General features: G+C 43.7%; 2 protein-coding genes across 4 annotated transcripts; one reads left to right on the forward strand and one right to left on the reverse strand.

Moving 5' to 3' along the window:
* Positions 1-1,147: 1,147 nt before the first annotated feature.
* LOC117397086 (stabilizer of axonemal microtubules 1-like) lies at positions 1,148-7,325 on the forward strand. 3 transcript variants are annotated; one of them, XM_059009751.1, is made up of 10 exons: positions 1,148-1,397; positions 2,102-2,214; positions 2,463-2,599; positions 3,533-3,761; positions 3,968-4,090; positions 4,346-4,577; positions 5,074-5,215; positions 5,863-6,195; positions 6,551-6,693; positions 7,073-7,325. In XM_059009751.1, exons 1-10 carry the CDS (start codon positions 1,351-1,353, stop codon positions 7,161-7,163), a joined length of 1,590 nt encoding a protein of 529 aa, XP_058865734.1. In that variant the 5' UTR covers positions 1,148-1,350; the 3' UTR covers positions 7,164-7,325. The 3 variants fall into 3 exon arrangements, with proteins under 3 accessions (XP_058865734.1, XP_058865736.1, XP_058865735.1); XM_059009753.1 differs by having other exon boundaries at positions 1,149-1,393; XM_059009752.1 differs by having other exon boundaries at positions 1,150-1,397; positions 6,007-6,195.
* Positions 7,326-7,605: 280 nt separating this feature from the next.
* LOC117397085 (BUD13 homolog) lies at positions 7,606-14,357 on the reverse strand. The gene is made up of 11 exons (XM_033995616.3): positions 14,092-14,357; positions 13,019-13,112; positions 12,854-12,938; positions 12,450-12,507; positions 11,916-12,313; positions 11,071-11,372; positions 10,519-10,627; positions 9,903-10,041; positions 9,308-9,498; positions 8,915-8,996; positions 7,606-8,700 (listed from the first exon to the last, which is right to left on the reverse strand). The coding sequence occupies exons 1-11, from the start codon at positions 14,232-14,234 to the stop codon at positions 8,607-8,609; spliced, it is 1,695 nt and encodes a 564-aa protein (XP_033851507.3). The 5' UTR covers positions 14,235-14,357; the 3' UTR covers positions 7,606-8,606.
* Positions 14,358-14,704: the final 347 nt, after the last annotated feature.

Consider the following 14,704-nt stretch of genomic DNA (forward strand, 5'->3'; position numbering starts at 1 on the left):
TTCATTTAGAATACAAGTCATGAACAAAAAAAAAACACTAATAATAACAATTGATTGTTCCATTTTGATGGATAATACATAGATATCTTAATTGGAATGATGAAAATGGATAGCCTTTTTTTTTTTAATAAACAAAAGCACCTGCCTGGTTTAACAAACCCTGTCAGAGTTGTGAGCGTCTCTGTGTGAGTGAGAGAGAGTGTGTCTGTGTGAGTGTGGGATTGTGTGAAAGCGTATCTGTGTGAGTGTCAAGGAGAGTCCTGCAGGCTGGAAGGCAGAGAGCACATGCAACTGAAACCATAAACGGGTTAAAACGGGTTTCATTTCTGTATGTGCTGTGTGGGAAATGAGAGGCGCTCTCAACCTTTCATCCTGGAGTGCAAAACCATAAAAAAGGTGTGACAGAGGTAGGCAGAGACAGACAGACAGACAGACAGCGGCAGGCAGACAGACAGACAGGCAGGCAGACACACCCTTGTGTTCCCAGTCTTGTGGTAAAGAACACACATAAATATAACTACATGAAGAAAGACAAGTCTGAAAGAGACACAGACTGTTGAGGTGATGAGACATTAATACAGAGAGGGGGAAAGAGGGGATGGGGAAGGCTAAGGGGAGAAGGGAGGTGAGATAAGAGAGGGGACAGTGAGGTGAGAGGGAAGAAGGGAAGAAAGGGGGATGACCAAGTTAATGATGCAGAAGTTCTGTGAAACACTTACTGTTGAGGGAGTTATTCTGTTAATGCGCAGGGCAGATAGTGACCTTCACCACACCAATACAAACAGGCATCACACATTACCAATTAATAATTGCAATCTCCAAGTTGTCAGAAACTGCAATACTGCAAAGTACTGCAGTTCTGGATGCAATTGACAATGATTGCCTGCCCATTAGTCAGCCTAGGGCTGTTTACATTGCAGGTTGTTAAGTGCATTATAAGCACACTTTGTCCTGTGTCAGCAAACACACTGCTACTACAGCCCTGGCCTGAGCAAACACAGGTCTGCGATACATGCGGTGACGCCCAGCACCCCCCAGGCTCATTTATAACGAGGCAGGATCTACTGTGTGAAAGGCTTTCGGATTTAAATACCCCCCCTCTCCCCCTCCCCTCCCTCCTCATTGAGAGGGCAAAGAAAAGGAAACCATAGCAACTGACACACACTAAGCCCTCGACACAGCTTCCTCCAGTCTGGTTTATGAATCGAGAGAAAGTAGCTACTCTCTTTAACACAGATTTATAGCTACTTTTAAAACACTGAAGTCCCTGAATTGAAAAGAGGCAGTCAGTAATGCAGTAAATCAAAAAGACTTGTGTCTCCAGATTGAGGCAGTGAGTGCAGTGACAGCATGGACTTTCCAGAGTTTAACTGCATCTGTGAACTCTGTGACTGTGGGTGAGAGAAAAATATATTATTATTATTATTATTATTATTATTATTATGATGTACAGCATGTATGTGTAAACAAGGAAAGAAGCTGTAATAACTAGTTTAATCTCTTGGTTTGCATGCACTCCTCTAACTGTAAATACAATGCGTTCTTACATATTTCAACTACCCATGAAATGTTTTAACAAACCATTTAAAAAAAAAAGCTAAATCTTCCTTTATCATACCAGAATACAAAATAAAATGATCTTGATGCAGTATATAAAACAAGAAAGAAGAACTGTGTGTTTCTGCACTTGGATAACTCCTTTAAACTGCAATTACTTGAATTATTTTTTTAACTGTTGCTGCTCGGTGAATTTACTGCTTGCTAAGGTGAGCTTTCCCTCTGTCGTTATTAGGCGTGTTGGTTGCATGTGAAGCACACATCTTCTTTTATATGGTTGCCTGTCTGAATGTTTGAAGGATTGTTTCAAAGCTTGTGAGGCTTATTACTTCTAAACGTCTTGTCGGATTGACCTGAAAACGTGGGGTTTGGGCTTCATAATGCTGGGGGAACAAACGAGACACACAGATTTCTAAACAAAGTGTTCCCCCAATACACACCCTGCTGACTATACTATCCGTAATAACAGCATTGCAGGCATCTTACTGGTCACAGGACAGCTTGACCACTTCTGTTGGATTAACGTCTTTATTTCTTTTCTCAGTCGACACAAACACCACAAGAACTGCCTGAAGAGGAACACCACAGTGCAGATAGGCTCTGAGAGCAAGCAGTGCCACCTGACTCACTACCAATCCACCTTCACCCTCCCCCACAGTAAGACAAGACCCACCCTAGAGCTTTATAGAACGCACCTCGGTAACCTGGCATAGGAGAGAAGGCAGTGATCCCACCTCCATCTCTCCAAGACCAGCAAGTGCACAGGTGTACCAGTTCATATTCTGATGCGTTGTGCGTGCAGTGTGTGTAACAGCAGCAGTGCAGTCAACGGCCCTAGGAGTGCTTGCCAGGGACCTGCCCGATTGCTCGCAGTGTTTCAGCAGTTCTGTTTCTCTGCTACTCAGATGCACGTCTTCGAAGCAGCAAGCGCCCCCTGCGGACCCCCCTGCACTGCAACCCCCCCGCCATGCAGTTCCAAACCACCCAGCGCAGAGAGTTCATCCCACGTCTGCTCGCAGAGAGGACCCAGCCCGCTTTCAAGGTGAGAGAGAGAGAGAGAGAGAGAGAGACCTACAGCTACACAGCTCTGGCATCATAAAAGTTGAATGAAACCTGCTGAATAATGTTAAGTGAACATATTGAATTACACACCGCTTTGTAGTTTTCCACATGCTTAACGAAAAACTGATAAATTGAAAAATGTGACATTTCAAAATCTAAGATGAAATGCTTTACTGCTATTATGGTTTTCAGTAGATTTTTGTAGTTTCTTTGATTAAATAAAATATCTAAATTATGTTAATTAAAAAAATAATAATAATAAATGTCTCAATCCTAAAATTCTACTTTTGCCCATAGCTGTAAATCTGCACTCTTCAGTCCATGTTGCATCAGACAACTCATTGTAAGGGGCTAATTTTCACAAAGCAGATTCCAATCTACATGGTTCAGATATTGCAGCTTGAACTGTTCACATGGAGAAAGTTAGAAATGTCACCTACAACAAGCTGCCAGAAAAGGGTTAATATAATACAAACTGATTTTGAATCATATGACCCACCATCAGCATTTCAGAACATTACCAAATTACCGGACACAACTGGGGCAGAGTGTGAAATAACCATACCTGACATTCCAGACGATGTCCTAGCCAACTGAAATCAAACAGCTTCCACCTGCCACAGCTTGATAACAGAGCTCCACTTGAACAGATTATGTTACTGTGTTGTGGTTTTTAGTGAATGAATCAGCCTCTATAAACTAAAACCACGTCAAGCCAAGATCAAAGTTTATTTTACTTTCGTTTTGGTTTTTAAAACAAAATTTCCAAAGCCGTCACCTGATTATATGGGCATGACCCTGCGGTTAAGTAAGACTGGAGTGGCACAGCTGTAAAAATGTCTTGCTCTGTAAATCTGTAAAGGAAGCTCAGCAGTCTGCCTTGGCCCCGGTGGTGTTTCCTCCTCTCCTGCAGAAGGAGCAGTACCGGCCCCCACAGGAGCCCCTTCAAGGCCAGACCGTCTACAGCCTGGACTTCCCTGCCAAGCAGCCCGAGGCGCTGGTGATGCGGCGGCCCAAGAGCACGATGCAGAGAGCTGGAGGAGCCGCTGCAAAGATCAGCAGCACCACCACTGCCCGGGAGAGCTACCAGGGGCGCAGGGGGGGACCCCAGCTCCGATTCGGGGAGCTGCCAGCCATCGTAGGTAAGGGGGTTCTACACAACCGCTTATTCTGGCCCCAAACTTTTGCACCAGTTCTAGAAAAAATGTACAACAGTCTCCATTCTGTAGCTAATCATAAACATCTTGCGTTCTCTTTGGCAAACTGCAATAAGCAAACCATTCCCATTGGTTTGTGCTATTATTACGTAACATTCCTGATCAAACATTCCCCCCCTCCCGTTGCCCAGGCTCCCTGCTCTACCCTGACCAGAAGGAGGAGATGCGCACGACCACACAGAGAGAGTTCATCAAGAAAGCTGGAGCCAAACCTGAGCTCATCAGAGCTGTGCAGTGCAACCTCAAGATTGAAGGTGAGAGAAGCAAAGTGCAGGCAGCCCAGACCACTTCAGCAAAACTGCAACTCCCTTCAAGATAGACCGCAATTAAACCAAAACAGAAAGAAAATGACCTACAAGTTTCAAAGAAATATAATTCATTTCAGAAATTCAACAGAAATATAATTCATTTCAGTTACGTTTTTCAATCCAGCTGTGGCACATAAATACTGATTCTATCCCTTGCCTCGCGTACCATTATAAACGCTTCCCCCTCTATTGCATCGGCAGGGGAGAGAGACATGAAGACCACCCATCAGACTGTGTTCCAGCCCCTGCCCCTGGAGAAGGCCCTGGCAGTGCCCAGACCCAGGCTGTCCGAGAGGGAGGCAGCGCTGAGGGGCGCTCACATGGAGTCTGTCACCAAGTACCGCTCTGACTATCCTGCGCACCACTCCCTCCCCGAGCGGAGAGAGCTTGTCCGCCCCCCTGCAGACAACCTGGCCATCAACCACAGCCTGCGGTGAGGCACAGCTACCTGCTGCTGTGCTACGTGTGTCCGGTGCCTGACGATGCAAGCAAATGCAACGGGTTTAAAAAGCAAGCTTGCACTTGTAGTGCAACTGTGGACATATATTAAAGTAAAAATAACAGTTGTTAAAATAAAAACTTCAGCATGAGGTTATGAACTAAGATAGCATTAGTAGAGGTCCACTTTCTTGCCTACAAGTTTTAGACTCAGATACAGCATTTACACTTGCTTTCCAGAGTAATGCACGAATATCATTACACAGCCTGCCCAGATAACAGATGCCAGGCGTTGGTATTTAAGAATATCAAGCTTTGTGACACCATATCAAAACAGGCACATTGCTTAAATGTGGCTTGCCTACAGCTGATTTCCCTGCAGAAAGCTCAACCAATTTATGCTGTCTTCTACACAGAATGCAATAGACTAACTGACCAGACACTTGTAGTGTTGAACGCTCAATAGAAGGGTCCCCCCTCTCTCTTTGCAGTGGAGATTTCAAGACGGTGCAGAGGGAGACATTCCCAGGCTGGGACACCTCAAAATACAAGAGGCCAGACCCCGCCCACTTCAAGGAGGAGCTCTCCGATAGGGAGAGGGAGGCTCACTTCCAAGGAGACACCGTCACCAAGGTAACTGACAGCATCAACACCCAGCCTGGCTGAAGAGAGATCTTCTACTTAAGGTTTTCGATGATGCAACTGACCGATAAGGTTCTGAATCAAACTGGATGGTCTTTTACAAGCAGATTTGACCTACTTGCAATACCCAACAGACCACTGTCATACACTTTCAATCTAGAATTAAATATATTACGTAGCTAGCTGTGCGGTCCAGTGGTTAAAGAAACGGGCTTGTAACCAGGAGGTCCCCGGTTTAAATCCCACCTCAGCTACTGACTCATTGTGTGACCCTGAGCAAGTCACTTAACCTCCTTGTGCTCAGTCTTTCGGGTGAGATGTATTTGTAAGTGACTCTGCAGCTGATGCATAGTTCACACACCCTAGTCTCTGTAAGTCGCCTTGGATAAAGGCGTCTGCTAAATAAACAAATAATAATAATAATAATAATAATACTGCACTTACAATACAGTACAGTACACCTGAACAGTAGATAGATTGTACTTTTATATAACAACAAGGTGCTCGTTCATGTTTCATGTTGGAAGATTTGGTTTAATTACAGTAGAAAGGTAAGGTAAAAACACTGCGGGTACGATACTCTAAGAGAACCAGTGTGGCGGTCGTCACATGCAATGTCCTTGTGTTCTCTCTTGCAGCTTGCATACCAGCCCATTCAATGTCTTGGCTTGTGTTCTCTCTTGCAGCTTGCATACCAGCCCATTCAATGTCTTGTCTTGTGTTCTCTCTTGCAGCTTGCATACCAGCCCATTCAATGTCTTGTCTTGTGTTTTCTCTTGCAGCTTGCATACCAGCCCATTCCTCTGAACACTCTGCAGCTGGAGCCCATCAAGCGGCCTGCGACGGTGCTGAAGCCTCACGATGCCAGGTTCGAGGACACCACAGCCAACAGGGTGTTCTTCCAGGACTGGGGGGTCCAGCCCAGGGTGCGCTACGGAGATCCATACGACGGGAGCTGCATCCGGCCCCTGGTAGGGAGGAGGGGGGGGTGGGGTTACCCTAAAACAGCTAAATAATGGGATTGCTTTTATATATTATATTATAGTTCCATTCACCAGTACCTGAACAAGCCTTTCTGTTTTGAATTAAATAAACCGGGCTGAACTTCAGATCTGGAGCGTGCATGCATTTATGTTCTTATTTTACGTTTTATTTCACTTGAAGTCGTATCGTTGTTCTGTCTAGTTTTGCAGTTATTTATTTTGAATTGTTAAGTGCTATTAGATGGCTTTGCTATGAAAGGAGCTGTATAAAAGTAATTTGATTGACTGATTGAGTAATCGGTGGTAAGATAAAATAGCTCCTTTCCTTTTGACATTTTTTCAGGGGAGGTTTGAAACCGAGACCACAAACAGGAGCACATTCTACCAGAAGGCGGCAGAGATGGTGACCAACTGCAAACCAGAGCACAAGCCCATCGAGGCTGTGGGAGAGCACGACTTCACCACTGTGCACCAGGAGACCTACAGGTAAGAGAGCAGAGATGCACCTGCTGAACCCTGACTGGATACAGGGATGGAGAGAAGACTCCCATTGCAGAGCAGTTTGATCCATTCCTGGTTTTCCTAGGAGTTTAATAACACACACCTGCGGCCAATCAAGCTTGTAGTAAAAGCTGGAATGGGTGAAACTGCTACGGAATAGGAGTCTTATTTCCATGCCTGGGATAGATAGCACTGCAGTCTTCTTGTATTATACTCTGGTGCCCCCAGCGGCCATCTCAACATTCAACATTTAAAATGAGGAATTATCTACAATTTATCATTCGTTTATTTTAACAGCATACTTCATATACAGCAGATGGGTATATAAACAAACTTACCCCTCCATTTTAATTCCCTCCCCCAGGCCTCTCAATCTCCCAGTGTGTCGGCTCCAGGCATACCTTTTGCAGCAACAGCAGATGAAGGAAAATACGCCCCCTGCTGTGCCCTCTTAAATGCGCACCGAGGACCCAATGCACCCTAGAGGGGTTTCTGAAAAATGTTACTCGATAGGTCGTTTGTTTAGTTTAACTAATTATGCATTTACACCAACTATAACAATATTTTAAGTCCTACTAGTACTTTAGATCCTTTAATAAAAAATTATAAAAACTACATACATCCATCTCAAACTTTGAATGCTTATTTTACAATGCATTTGCCAGCCTTTCAATTCATTTGTCTACATCTCACTGTACCCTTATATTTTTTGTTTGATATCTTTCATACCTTGGTAACAAATACTAGTTTAGGATTGTGCCAGAAGCAACGCTAATATAAATCAATACCTGTATCTTTTCCCTTCCATGTTAGTTACTGCATTTGCATCATCAGCACACACAATCTAGGAAAATTACTTTGGAACAGTTTCCTCAACAAATCACAGAGGGACAAAAATTAAAAACCAACAAAACATGTATTGTTCATAAAACATGAATTACAATGGGGTAGAGCAACAGCTGTGTGTGCAGGGATTTACAGAATTAGATTAAACCACTAGCAAGTCAGACAGCTGCATTTCTGTACACAGAACAGTTCTGCCAAGCAAACTGACACCATAAAACCCAGAATAAATACAACCGCCCAGTGCAAACACATATGCTGGTGTAAAGAAAAAAATACTGCTGCATCTATACAAGAGGTAAGCCACAGGGACAGTACTTACATAATCGTTTTCTATACAAACTCAAGAGGTCCAGTACAAAACTCCAGCCCTGTTTTAAACATCTGAAAATAAATAACACCCTTTTTGGACTTCGGCTTAACACATTTCCACTGAAAGATAGTTAACGCACTTTTCATGTCGCCACAATACCAAACTAAAACGCACTGCGGAAGTTCTGCTCCCCTTTGTAGCAAGTGCCCAAAAGTTACGGTCAAGCCCCTTGATGAAGTGGCGCATTCATGAACCACTACCGAGCAGGCAGATACAATGCAATCAGATTCACGTAGCAGTTTGTAAATTATATATCAGTATGGGTGCTTGGATGCCTGCAAGTGTGGATCTTCAAAAGGTTTGGCATTTCTAGAGAGGCTTGAAAAAACTGATTGAACATAGGAAACAACCCCTGCCAACACTGAGTTTTTTTAAATGCTTATTGATTCTCAATAAAAGTGTTTGGAGTCCTGCCTTTGTCCAGTTTTCCCATCAGGATGGGACTGCGGCTTTAGGCAGTGAATGCAAACGCACAGAGCCGTAGCGTTGAGCCTGTCGCTGCTCAGCAGCATCCCCTGTGCTTTCTTCGTCACTGGTCAGAAAAGTGCGTGACGGGACCATGCAGCTGCATACAAAGATACAAAAAATAAACAGTGTCTGTTGGTCCTTGTTTCTTTTTTGCTGAAGTAAAAGGGACTGGGGCTCTCTTGAAAAGTCCAATCTGTACATCAGTTGCCGTGGTTTACATATCCTCCACACTCCACTTGTAGGCCACTTCCTGCACGGCTTTCTTATCTGCCATTCTGCTGTACCTCTGCTTCTCAAAACCATTAGACCTGTCAAGTAAATCAGAGATTGATAAAAAGGATGAAAACGAATTTACTGATTCAACAGAACAAGACCTCAGCACCAGATGCTAAGAGCAGTATCTCTGCATAAATACAAAGCTACAGCCTAAACTAAAAAAATTAGAATCTGCATATCAATTGAAATATAAATGACGCTACGTTCTGCATCAAACCGTAATCACGTCTCCGAGCAGATCCGTACCTGTTGACTCCATCCCAGCGGTATCCAGGCATGATGTTAAACCTGTTTGGAGGAGGCGGTGGTCCCTTATACTTTGGTCTCTCTGGAATCAAAAAAATAAATAAGGAGACGGTGAACACACATTTTTCTAGTATCAAAGCACCTTCAACATCCATCAAACTGGAAAGTAAAATAAGGACTTACCGATCTAAAACTATTACTACAGATTTTGAAGCAAGGGCACCTTGTTTTTCCCCCAAAAAACTTTAACATTAGTAAACGAACAAAGCAAAACAAAAAAACGAAGCTTTACTTAAAACAACAAGCACCTGATATATATCTTGTGCGTTGTGTGTAATATCTTAGCTGGGCTACGGAAACATGGCATCATGAAGTAAGTGGAGTGGCGCAGACCTTTGACGCCTTTCTTCTGCCCTTCTTTCTCCTTCTTCTTGCGGAGCAGCCCTGCCATGGGGTCCCCGTCCCTCTCCTGCTCTCTCAGCAGCTTGTCCAGGTCCTCATCGTCTATGTGTCTCGCCAGCGGCTTCTGTGCCTCCAGCACGGCGTCCTCCACGTTGCGCTGCTGCATATCCCCCTGCACCAGCCTGCAGAAAGGGGCATCGCATTGTTTATAGGTTTAAATAAAAACTACTTTCGTTTTTACAGTTTTGAATGTACATATTCCTGTTTACAAACTAGTTTCTTTTGAAATGTTTATTTTATTATAATTTTTTGAAGTAGTGCTTATATGTGGCAAGTTTGAAAATACACCCTTTATGTTTAATTGTTCATTTAAATACAGCGTTTCGGCTGTGCTGATGTTTGATATGATGTGCTTGAATAAAACTTTTGAGTTGTATCCGATAGTTTGTCTTCCATTTTAATATTGATGTTGTTTAAAATGTAACCGTCATAATGACTGCCGGAGGTGGTTTTAGGTAGGAGTATAACCATAGCGGTTCTAGTTTTGACAACAAGTAAGAAGCAGCTACTCCAATAAACTCCTCACCCTTTCCCCCACTGCGCGTATTTCTCATCCTTCTCTGCTTTCTCGCCCGCCGCCTTCTGCTTTTCAATCCGCTCCAGCTCGATATCCCGCTTCTTCCCAGACTTGTCTCGGAAAACTGTCTGAGCATTCCGGGATGCATCTAAAAGAAAGTCATTTCAAAACATGAATTAGACTGATATACAGACAGACACTGCAAATGAAATACGCCATTTCAGACGATAAGTCATTTAGTCTCTTAACAGAACATATTGCCTTGGAATTCTATTATTATTATTGATTAGTCATTTAGCAGACGCTTTTATCCAAAGCGACTTAGAGACTAGGGGCTGAACTATGCATCACAACTGCTGCTGCAGAGTCACTTACAATAGGGCCTTGGTTTTACGTCTCACCGAAAGACGGAGCACAAGGAGGTTAAGTGACTTGCTCAGGGTCACACACAGTGAGTCAGTGGCTGAGCTGGGATTGAACTAGGAACCTCCTGGTAACAAGCCCCTTTCTTTAATCATTAGACCACCAAGCCTATTAAAGTATGGATAATACTACTTGCTCACAATATATACAGATTTTATTTATATATAAGAGTCCCAGGACCCTTCTTGAAATCCACACCCACCTTCCAGGGGCTTGTTCTGCCTCTCGCGTTTCCGATTCTCCTCGTGCTCCTTCCTCAGGACCTCCACTGAGACAAGACCCGCTGCCCCTCCAGACAGCATCTGATTAGCCTGGAAAAGAGAGAGCAGACACTTCACACTAGGAGGCTATACCATCAGCACCTCATAACAAACGTCCGGTTTCAACAAAGCCAGCAAACGGTACAAGAATAGGGCGCTCTCAATCTGATTAGAGCACATGCATTGACTGGCCAAAGAAATCTGAGAATCAAAGACACATTAATAAGCTGTCCTAGTCTGTAAAATCAATCCCCAATTCAAATGGAATCAATTCCTAAAAATCATTGATCAATTGCAATCAGCAGTATTCTCTTAAAATGAGCTTCTCACAGTGGCAACAAAGTACTTAAATTGAAGTCCCTGTTAGTCAATTAAATTGGCTTCAAGTGAAAGCAGTTGAAGTATCACAACTAAACACGCCTGTTCACATGAGCTGCATGGTGTTTTGCCAGTCTGTGCAGAAGCGGCTATCACAGTACTGTGTGTGAACTCACTCCTTGGACTCCGTTTCCTCTGCATGGGGGAGACATGTCCGAGGATGGGCGAGCATTTCGTCTGGGTGGTGACAGGTCAGAGTCGGAGCCCCGCCTCCCTCCCTGCTGGGGGCGTCGCCTTGGTGGTGACAGGTCAGAGTCGGAGCCCTGCCTCCCTCCCTGCTGGGGGCGTCGCCTTGGCGGTGACAGGTCAGAGTCGGAGCGCCGAGCTTTCTGTCTAGGAGGGGAGACGTCTGAATCGGAGTCGTGGCGCTGCTGTGTTGAAGGAGCTGCTTTGTGTTTCCTTCTGCGAGGGGAGGCATCTGAGAAGAATATGCATACAAAGAAGAATTTCAGGATGGATTACAAATACCACTACAGTTGCCACAGCATAGAACGGGCACGTTTGTGTTAATGTGATTCGCCCCCAGTAAGCGATGGATGGTATAAACTCCTACACAATAACCTGACATTCAAAATATCCCCCAATCACCAGTACAATAATCAAAACAAATAATTTAAACCTCGTGTATGAGGTTTAAAATCTTTATGACAGTGTGGTCCAGTGGTTAAAGAAAGGGGCTTGTAACCAGGGGGTCCCAGGTTCAAATCCCACCTCAGTCACTGACTCACTGTGTGACCCTGAGCAAGTCACGTAACCTCCTTGTGCTCCGTCTCCTCTCCTTAACTAGAGAAAACAACGTTTTTTTGAAGCAACGTTGCATTGTTTGCAGACTGATAAGAGTTCCAAGCATGCTTTATGGGATCAAATGAAAATTACGGACACAAACACACAACACATCCTCCACTGACCCCACTTACCTGTCACCCTGCTAACAACACACACAAAGAGAAAGACACTGTACCCCTTATTCCGCTCTGCTTCTTGCGAGGCGGGGAGAGATCGGAGTCGGAATCATGCCGGCTGTTCCTGGGAGGGGAAAGATCCGAGGAGTCGTGTCGCCTCCTGCGTGTGGGAGAAGCGGACGGAGAATCGCGACGCCCACGAGACTTCTCTGCAGCCGAGGCAGGTTTCCGTCTTGGGGCTGAGAGGTCAGGGGAATCTTGCTGGCCTTTCCTGGCAGGTGAGAGGTCAGGAGAATCGTGTCGGCCTTTCCTGGCAGGCGAGAGGTCAGGAGAATCGTGTCGGCCTTTCCTGGCAGGCGAGAGGTCAGGAGAATCGTGCCGGCCTTTCCTGGCAGGTGAGAGGTCAAGTCCTCTCCTGGACACGTCTTCTGTTCTCTTTTGAGAGGCAGCACCTGAGCTGAAAAGAACAAAAGTAGTTACCAAGATGCATATAAATATTAAGGTATAAAAGTCTCCAACAATACCTATTCTTAACCACAGCGTCATAAACCAATATCCATGCTAGATATCAAGGTGTTCATGCTGATCAGTACCTTGCTGTTAAATGCGAAACGTGGGAATGATCGGAATCTTGAGAATCTTCATTTCGATCTGAAATAAATACAAATGGGACAATTAGTTATGCTGGTAGCATTCATATCACTTGTTCTAACTTAAACTAGTGTCCACACCATCACTATGACCTAAATCCATAGCATGCAGAATAGCATCTCATAAACATTTACGCATAACTAAATCAGATACAGAAAATACGTTTTATGGCACAGCATCACATATCGATGCAATGTCTAGGTCTTCAAGAAGATGTAACCTTTATTAGACCAACCAAACACAGGGGCCAGAAGACAGCAGGTCATAGAGGTTTTGACACCATCAGACATGCTGTTCTCCCGTTACAGCAAAAGTTTTTTTTATTTGTTTGATTGGAAAAAATCACCTCCCACCGTCTTCCATTTATTACTGTTTGTGAACTCCTCCAGCCTCTTCACCTCATCTGGTCGCTCGTCAATAACTTCGGCCACCTGAGGAGTAAAAGGCACAAACTTTACAAACCGACTGCCTGAGTCGTTTCCAATGAAATCGTCCGACTGTCAGTGCCTACCACAGGAGCTTCTTCCTCCTCTTCATCTGGCTTGTCTTTCTCCTCGCTCTGCATGAACTGTTTCCAGTCCACGTCGTCATCGACTATTCTCATCCTGCCACCAAACAAAATACAAAGTTACAGTGTCACCAGACAGCATGAACAAGAAACCTAATGAGAGTGTTTAGCTAACAATCTTGACAGAGGCCGGTATACACAATTGAAATGTGTCAACATCTACACAGGCCTGCAGACAAACGGTCTACCTGCACTTACAGCAAAGTACTTTACATTACCATGGTGCATTAACTGGAGGATTGCTTAAAAACAGACTAGAATGTAACATTCCCACCCAAGGATCACCCTGGCCTCAGATCTACATTTACTATATCATGTACTGTTACTCGATAATATCCCCACATTTTGATAATCTCAATAACTTCTGCTAAGAATGGCTTCAAACCTTACCATACTTCACCCCAATAGGATAAACGGTTCTGTATGCAACAGACAGATGATATATGAATATATATGAAAGACGATAGCAGGGATGTCAATAAGACTCCCATTGCATAGAAGCAAGTCTGATCCAGTCCTGGTTTTACTAAGACTTTAATAACACGCCTCAGCGTGTTACCACCGTGGCTAATCAATCAGGCTCGTTTTAAAACCTGGAATGGATGAAACTTCTATGCAATAGAGTCTCATTTCCATCCCTGCGGTAGCATACAATACAACTCGCAAAAAACTACATTTGTGGTGTGAATAGCGAATTGCTTTCATTTGAGCACGGGTAGTTTAGGACTGGAATCACAGTATAGATTATGTTCAGTGTGATCTGGAGGGAAACTATATGTTAACACGTCACCGAAAGTAAAGAGAGCAACGTATCTTTTGTATGTATGTATATATTGAATTCAGTTCAGTTCCAATCAAATCATACCGACCCATAGAATATATTTTACTGTAATATCTGAAGCGTCAAGCGGACAGTCCGCTAGCAAACGCTTTACACTAATGCAATGCCCGTACAATTGCAGTTTTTTCCGGCCTGTGTGCACCTCCTCACACCAGCTCTCTATTAGTTTACCCACCCTTTGCCGCTCGGTTTCGGTCTCTTTTTCTTGAGTTTCTTCTCTCTTGTTTTTTTGGACTCCCCATCTCCAGAGAGATAGCGTTTCAGGTAGTCTGCTTTGGAAAGAGTCGCCGTCGCCCCTACTTGACTGGAGGCGGCCATTGCTGATTTCCAAACAAGAGTCCCTGTGTACGGAGAGCCGTAAGAGTACAAACAAGACCAAAAAAAAAAAAAGCGAAGTCGAAATTTTCGAGAGCCTGTATCTGTTCTTAAGATTACATCATTGTACATTACGCATGTTTTTTTTCTAACTATCAACTTAACAACAAAATAATAGAGGACATAATACAGGAAATACAAAAAGTAAAAAATAAAATAAAATAAAATAAAAAATAAACCTTTAAGCGATCTCACACATAGTATAAGAGATCACATTTCTAATTATTATTTTGTTGACTGGTATAAACACCTTTAGCGTGTATAAAGAGTTTGCATAAGAGCATGCAGCCTTGCACGGTTAATAAGTACACTTATTTTCTTGTTTTTATGTAGCCACTTCACATTGTGATTCTAAGGTCAAATACTATGGAGGATATTTTATGCCAAAATTAATAAATAAATAAATAAATAAA

This window comes from Acipenser ruthenus, chromosome 39, assembly GCF_902713425.1.
Source record: "Acipenser ruthenus chromosome 39, fAciRut3.2 maternal haplotype, whole genome shotgun sequence".
Classification (NCBI taxonomy): Eukaryota; Metazoa; Chordata; class Actinopteri; order Acipenseriformes; family Acipenseridae; genus Acipenser; species Acipenser ruthenus.

Excerpts from the sequence above, each read along its gene's own strand:
- LOC117397086 (XM_059009751.1), top strand. The coding sequence starts at position 1,351 with ATGGACTTTCCAGAGTTTAACTGCATCTGTGAACTCTGTGACTGTGG. Across the intron at positions 2,215-2,462 it reads CACCTTCACCCTCCCCCACA|ATGCACGTCTTCGAAGCAGC; the intron begins GTAAGACAAGAC and ends TCTGCTACTCAG. Across the intron at positions 4,578-5,073 it reads GCCATCAACCACAGCCTGCG|TGGAGATTTCAAGACGGTGC; the intron begins GTGAGGCACAGC and ends CTCTCTTTGCAG.
- LOC117397085 (XM_033995616.3), bottom strand. The coding sequence starts at position 14,234 with ATGGCCGCCTCCAGTCAAGTAGGGGCGACGGCGACTCTTTCCAAAGCA. Across the intron at positions 13,113-14,091 it reads CCGAAACCGAGCGGCAAAGG|GATGAGAATAGTCGATGACG; the intron begins GTGGGTAAACTA and ends GTTTGGTGGCAG. Across the intron at positions 8,701-8,914 it reads CGCTGGGATGGAGTCAACAG|GTCTAATGGTTTTGAGAAGC; the intron begins GTACGGATCTGC and ends TTTACTTGACAG.